The sequence below is a fragment of the Phaethon aethereus genome (assembly GCF_964289735.1).
Source record: "Phaethon aethereus genome assembly, chromosome: 6".
In the NCBI taxonomy this organism is placed as follows: Eukaryota; Metazoa; Chordata; class Aves; order Phaethontiformes; family Phaethontidae; genus Phaethon; species Phaethon aethereus.
In genome coordinates, this window is record NC_138580.1 from 23,466,522 (window position 1) to 23,473,735 (window position 7,214).

Consider the following 7,214-nt stretch of genomic DNA (forward strand, 5'->3'; position numbering starts at 1 on the left):
TCCCCCAGAGATGCACATGCCTCTGAGCGCAGCAGCCTTTTTGCAGCTCTGCTCTTGCAGAATATGACTGAAATTTTCTGCTATATAGCCTCTGTCTTTATAGCTGATGAAAAAAATTGCAGATTATTAGCATAAATGTTTACTCTTCATTACGCTGATGACATTGTGCACTCGAGATCTTGGTAATCTTTGGGAAAATTATGAGTAATTTTTAAAAATTTTAAAGCAGCAGCAGTTACCATGCAATTCAGGCTAATTCTGCGTAGGCTCCGAACGGATATAATTATCGAGGAGTCAAGATGTTATGCTAAAAACTATGCATTGATATTCCCATTTATTATGTACATACAACTTTGACAATGTTGATGCTTGAAATAGCAGGAAATTGTCTTGCGCAAAAATTACAGTCCATATTAGGACATGTGAAATTGCGAAGAATTATATAGTAATTGCAGGCTTTCAGATGGGAGAGCCAGAATGCTCAAACTAGTGCAAATGTGGGTAAAATTACAGATCAGAGCAAAAATTAGGGAAAAAAGGGGTCTGGGATTTTTCAAGTTGGCTATAGGATTCCGGAAGTGTCTAATGCCACATGATTGCTGCAGCTTTAGGGGAGACATTCATGCCTCAAATAACTCCTTTTGCCAGAGCCGCTTTAATTGAATTTCTCGTGCTTTTTCTTTTCACCCGGGCAAAAGAGGAGATTGCCTACCCGCCGCACAAGCCCGGCCGGCCCCGCCCGTGCGCCGGGGGGGCAGAGGCTGCCGCTCGCCCCCTCGCCCGGGCGGCTGGCCGGGCCGCCCCCCCGGACTGGGCTGGCGGCGGAGCCGCCGCTTACGCCGGCCGACCCCAGGGGCCGGGCCCGACGGGGCGGGAGGGGGGGGGAAATCGGCCCAGCCCGCGCCCCAAAGCCTTCCTGGAGCGCTGGGGGGGCAGGGGCAGCTCTCGCCCTTCGGCTGCCCCGCTCTCCCCGGCCCTTCCCGGCGCCGGGGGCGGCCGAGCGCCGCGTCGCTGCCGCTTTGTGCGGGGGCTCTGGTTTCACGGCGCTGCCGGCCCCGTCGTACCGGGCAGGAGAAGAGCGTGAGGGAGGAGGTGACAGGGGTGCACATGCCGGTGCGTACGCAGCGGCGCGGCCTTCGCCCGCCCCAGCGCGGTGCCAGCCGCCTTCCAAGCCCCTGCGAGCGGCGGGGAAACGCCGAGCCCGGGAAGGCTGCGGGAGCCGCGGCGATGCTGCAGGGTGAAGTACCCACACCCCCACGCCCACACTGGGTGCGGGCAGCCCGTGGAGAGCGGCTGCTAGCAAGCAGCCAGTACGTACTGATAAATAAAGAATAAAATAAGAACTACATAGGAGAAGGAAGGCGCGGAGGGCAACAGGGCGGCCCGCGATCTCCCCCGTCCCGAGGCGGGGGTGCTCCGCTCCCGGACCGCTGGCAAGCGTCCCCCGGCTGGGCAGGGCCCCGCACCGCGGACCCCACGCCGCTGTCGGCATCCTGCCCCACCCCACGGGACCGAGCCACGCTCCGCACCGCCGCACTGGGCCAGAGTCGCTGGGCGAGAAAGGACGTCGGGGAGGGGACGGGGGGACAAATGTTTTGGGGTAGCTTTATTGAACAGCGAGAAGCGCCTGTAAAAACGACGGTGCAGAAGGGGGCTGTCACCGTCCCGGCCATGTCCCGCGCCCACGGCTTCCTCCTGCATCCCGCACGAGCGGTTCAGCAAAACTCGTCGCCCGATGGAGGGGTATCCCAGCCCCCCTAGCCCCCCCGGGGCCCACGAAGGCATAGCCTTGCCAGGGCGCGGGGGCGGGTGGCTCCACAGGGCTGCTCGCTACGCGTGCCCCTGCCACGCGTGTCTCTGCCTCTGGAGGCGGCCCCGCTCCCCGGCCCCCCCCAGCTCGGTGCCCGCCGCCCACCAGCGGAGATACTTCCCCTGGCCCGGGCGGGCGGCCCAGGGGCTGGGGGGTGCGGGTCGGACCGGCTCCGCTCTTTCCCGGGGCAGCTCAGGGGTCGCCTCCGGGGGCCGCACCGGGGCCCGCGGGCAGCTGCCGCTTCCCCCTTTGTCTCTCCCGCTCCCTCCTCTCGCCTCCTTCGCAGACGCCCCCATCGTCGTCCAGCAACTCCCTCCTTCTCATTCCCTCACCCCTCCTTCGCCCCTCTGCCCGCCCCCTCCTCTCGCCCCCAAGCTCTCGGGAGCAATCCGCCCTCCCCAGCCCCCTCCCCCGCCCCGAGGCCGGCGTGCCCCTGTGGGGCCAGGCCCCCACCCGCGCCTTCCTCAGCCCCATCCGAGCCCCTCATGCCAAGACTTGTCGGGAGAGGCCCGGCCGGGCGGCACATGCCCCGGGCGAGCTGGCCTGAGCCCCCGCATCCTCTTCTCCAGAGGGGGATGATCTGCACCGGCCCCTTTCCCCCCACACCCCCTGGCTGGCGGGGCTCTCGGGGCAACAAGGGGCAGAGACACCCCCCCCTTCCCCCCCTTTACTTCTTCCAGCCGCTCGAACCTCCAGCCCTCGGGGTTGCAGCTGGGGGGGGCACAGCCGGAAGAGGTACGTCCCGAGAGGGGCACGTCCCGAGGGGGGCAGTCCGGAGGGGTGCAGCCTGGAAGGGGGTTCAGCTCGGAGGGGTGTAGGGGGGGGTACGGAGCCTCCCAGGGGAGCTACATCGTGGAGGGGTTCAGCCCTCGAGGGGATACGTCCCCGAGAGGTGCAACTGGAGGGGGCGCAGCCCACGCGGGGTACGTCCCAGAGGGGTACGTGCGGAGGGGTCCAGCCCTGCAGGGGCACATCCCGGAGAGGTCCATCCGGTGCCTCCAGCCCTCGAAGGACCACAGAGGGGCTCGGGGGCCGCCACCAGCTCCGGCCTAAGCGAAGCTCCCACGCAGGCTGCCGCCCTGGGTGCCACCGACGGGGCGGTGAGAGGCGAAATTTCTCTGCCGCAGGGCCGCGCCCGGAGACCAGCTGCGGGCGCACTGCGGGCCCCGGCCCCGGCCCTGCCCCAAACCCCTCGAGCCCCCCTGAGGGGCTGGGAGGCGGCAGGAGCCGGGCTCGGGCGAAATGTCGCTGGCGCCAGCAGGCGGGGGGGAGCGGGGGGGCTGAGTGATTCATGGCCTCGCCGAGAAGACTGGCAGGGGCGAGATTTTGTTGTAGACGGGAAGGCAGAAGGGGGAGGGAAGGGGGGAGGTTGCCGGCTTGCGGCAACAGGGGCAATGGGGAGGGGATGGAGGGAACGCAGCTCCCCCCCGCCTCCCCCAGCGAGCCCCGGGGTCCGGATCGACACCCCCGAACCTCCCAGATCCCCAAAGAAACTCAGCGCGGGCACCATGGAAACAATAATTTATTTAAATAATCTCTGCTTATTGTAAAAGAAACATTAAAGAGTGTTTAAGTTTTCCATAATAAATAACCAAAAATACCCTGTTTTGTTTGTTGTGGTTTTTTCTTTTTTCACGACTCTAGACATCAAACGGCGCAGGGGCAGGACCAGTGGCTGGAGGGGGGGCAGAGGAGAAGGCTCGCCGCCTGTCCCGGGGAGGCCCCGTCGGGGCACGAAACGCGCCGGGAGGCACGGAGCGGGCGGAGCCCCCCCGCTGGGGAAGGCAGAGCCGCGCCGGCCCCGCCGCCTGCGACCGGCCCCCCTCGCCGGACGGTTTCGTTCACGGCTAAAAAGGATAACTTACACACGTGAGGCGCTTGTTTTAAATCTACATATAAAAATTATTTATCTTTTTTTTTTTACATTTTATTTTTCTAATCCCCAACATCGAAGTGAGGTTATCCGCAAAGGCACCTATCAACTTTAAAAAAATAAAAAATAAAGTTAACCAAAGTTCTGCACCGGTGGTTTGATGAACAAGCCGGGGAGGAGGAAGAGGGACGGAGGGAGCCGAGGTGGGCGCTTGTTCCGCCGAGTGGCTGTGCCGGCGGCGGGATGGCGGACCCCGCGGGGCCGAGCATAGACGGGGTCCACCGCCTGCGGCCCAACGGGACGGGAGGGGCGCGGAGCGGTTCCTCTCCGCCGGGGCGGCCGGAGCCAGGCTTCACCAAAACACCGGTGCTGCGCCTGGGTGCCTCGAGGCTGCCGGGCGCGGCCACCCGGGCTCGAGTTTCTGCGGCGCCTAGAAGATGCCGCCGCCGCCGGCGGGGTGGTGGTGCGGGGGCTGCGACGGCTGCGGGAGCGGGGCGGCCGCCGGCAGGTGCGCCGGACCGCCGGGCGCTGGCGGGTACCACGAGTAGCTACCGAGGAAGGCGGCGGCGGGGCTGGGGCTGGCGGTGCCGCCCGCCGTGCGCGGGTGCGGAGCAAAGTCCCAGGCGGGGGGCGAGGCGGGGGGCGGCGGCGAGGCGCTGCGGCGGGGGGGCGGCTCGGCCGGGATCTCGCCGCTCTTCCACATCTTCTTGAACTTGGAGCGGCGGTTCTGAAACCAGATCTTCACCTGAGGGGAGAGGGGCGTCAGGCGGCCGCAGCCTCCGCGAGCCGCCCGCGGCGGGGCAGGGACGAGCAGCTTCCGCGGCCCCGAGCGGTGCCGGCGCGGCCGCCTCCCCCGCGCTCCGACCCCGGCGCCGTCGGGGCGCCGCGGGCCGCCTCCCCCTTCCCACGCCCGCACCCGACCCCGCGGAAGGCGAGAGCGGCCCCGGCGGCGCGGGACGTGCCCGCGGCCCCGCGGCGAGAGAGCCCTACCTGTGTCTGGGTGAGGCCGAGGGAGGCCGCCAGCTCCGCTCTCTCGGGCAGGGCGAGGTACTGGGTTTTCTGGAAGCGCCGCTGCAGAGCCGCCAGCTGGAAGCTGGAGTAGATGGTCCGGGGCTTCCGCACCTTCTTCGGCTTCCCGTTCACGATTCTGATCTCTGGCTCGCAGTCTTCCTTCTCTGCTGCGGGAGAAACGGCGGCCCCGGTGAGGAGAAGCGTCCCCGCCGCCCCGGGGCCTGCCCGCAGCGCGGCACCACCACCCCACCCCGTCGGGGCGGCCCGCAGGGGACGAGGGCCGTCCCGGCCCACCCCGACTGCCGAGCCCCGACCGTCGCCGCGCCGGGCCTGGAGGGGCCGCCCGGCTCCCGCCGGCTCCCCCGAGCCGCCCCGCCCGGGGCTCGCACGTACCGGAGTCGTTGTTGGCCGGAGAGGCCCTGCTGCCGTAAGGCCCGTAGGAGCCGTAGGCCCCCGCGTAGCCCAGGTCGTAGCCGGCCTTGGCGGAGTAGGCGGCGGTGCCGCCGCCCGCGTAGGGGTAGGAGCCCACCGGACCGTAGGGCGGCCCGCCCGCCGCCCCGTGCTGCTGGTTGGTGTAGTAGCTGCTGTCCGTGGCCGTGGAGACGGGCAGCGTGGGGGACTCCTGCGACTTGTGCAGGCCGCCGTGCTGGTGGTAGCTGCCGGCGGAGATCTGGCTGGCGTGCATGTCCGGCACCAGGCTCTCCAGCACGCCGGTCATCCTGCGCCCCCGCCCGCCGGGGCACGGGCCGCCACCGCCCCGCGGCCGTCCCCACCGGGGAGAGGCGGTCAGGCCCGCGCCAGCATGCCCGCCGTGTTGCGCTGCGCTCCGCGCCCGCGGGGCCGGGCCGGGGCGGGCAGCCGCGCTCCCGCCGCCGCCAGCGGGACGGGCTCTGCGGCGCCGCGCGCTGCCGGGACGGCATTTAACACCGGTCACGTGGCGCGGCGCACGTCACCTAGCAACAGCCAATGGGGCGCCCGGCGGCGCCGTATCCCCGCGGGTTCGCGGGGCGCGAGCGGCCGCAGGGTCGCGCCCTGCGCGGGTGCTGCGCGGGGCCACCACTGGACCTCCCCGGCGCCGGTATCGGGACCTTCCCCGGCCCCGTGGTAGGGCTCATGATCACCATCCCTCTCCGCTGGCGCGGCCCGACGGGGCGGCCCGGCCCCCACCGGCGGCCGCTCGGGGCTGCAGCTCGGCCCGGCCGCTTCTGCCGCGCCCGGTGTGCGCCCCCGCCCGGCCGGCGGCCCCAGGGAAAGGCCGGCGGCCTCCGCCCCCACGTGAGCGGCAAACCCGAGCCGGTAGGACGGCAAGGGGCGGGCAGAGCTGGTCCGCTTTCGGGGGTCCCTCCCGGCGGTCCTGGGGAGCGACCACGTCGGGGGAGAGCGGCCCCCCCGCCGCGCCAGGCTGGCGGCGCTTTCCAGCCAAACCTCCACAGGTTCCAGGCGGAGGGGCGCGCTCTGTTCGGTACACGCGCTCGTGTATTTTACACAGCAGCTGCTGACGGCACCCACGGGACGACCCTCCGCGCGGCAGCGGGTGACGGCGCGCTGCTGCGGCCCCGGTCCCCGCGCGGCCGCCCCCCCTCTCTGCTCCCCCGGCTGCCGGCTGCACCGGGCGCGGTTCCCGCCGTCGGGGTCGGGTGTGGGGCGGGCGCGGGGACGCTGCCCACGGCCGCCCTCTGCCGGGGGCAGCGCTGCGGGGCAGCAGCAACCGGCGTGGCGGCCGTGGGACCGCCACCGTCGGCAGCCGGAGCGGTGTCTCAGACGCGCGGGGAAATTGCTTCAGATGTGATTTTTTTCTTGATGGTTTATTTTTCTCTCTCGACTGTCCCGCTGCCGAGCGGAGCCGCTTGTCGGGACGCGGCGTTTCTTTCCCAGGGGGATGTTAAAACACGGACGGTCCCCGCGCCGCGGGGGGTGGCCGCGTCTCTGCGCGGGGGGCAGGGCGGGAATCTCAGGGGTGTTCAGCGTGGGCTCCCCACGGAGAGGGCGGGGAGGAAGGCGGCGCTGGCGCGAGGGTGGCTGCAAACGGGACAAAAAGGTGGTAAAAAGGGAGAGACCGGCCGCCGGGCGTTGTTCGCAGGGGCCGGGGGGGGCCCCGCGCGTGCCGATCGCGTGCCCCCGCCAGCTCTGCTCCTGCCCCGCCTCACGAGCCCCGGCGCGTGCCCCCTCAGGAACTCTCCTCGCGCTCGCTCCCGCCCGGCGCGGGGGCCGTTCCCTCACGACGCAGGTGCTGGTGCCGGTGCCGGGCGGCTCCGCCGGGCCTCCCGCCCCCGCCGCCGAGCGGCCTCGCCCCGGCCGCGGTCGCTTTGAAGCGGGGCGCGGCTGGAGCCTGTCCGTCTGTGCCCGGCGGGGCGGCGGCGCCGGGCAGAGGTGAGCGGGGCCGGGGCGGGGCCTCGCGACGCCGGCGGTGGCAGGTGGCCCCTGGAGCCGGGCCGCGGGAGGCGGGGTGCTCGTCCGGGCGAGCGTAAGCCCGGGACACGGCCTCGGAAAGAAGCGACGTGCTGAGAACCCGAGGTGTCA

General features: G+C 69.5%; 1 protein-coding gene across 1 annotated transcript; it reads right to left on the reverse strand.

The window, feature by feature from the left end:
- Positions 1–2,395: 2,395 nt before the first annotated feature.
- On the reverse strand, positions 2,396–5,987 carry DLX2 (distal-less homeobox 2). The gene is made up of 3 exons (XM_082001731.1): positions 5,088–5,987; positions 4,674–4,861; positions 2,396–4,428 (listed from the first exon to the last, which is right to left on the reverse strand). The coding sequence occupies exons 1-3, from the start codon at positions 5,410–5,412 to the stop codon at positions 4,114–4,116; spliced, it is 828 nt and encodes a 275-aa protein (XP_081857857.1). The 5' UTR covers positions 5,413–5,987; the 3' UTR covers positions 2,396–4,113.
- Between the last annotated feature and the right edge of the window lie 1,227 nt (positions 5,988–7,214).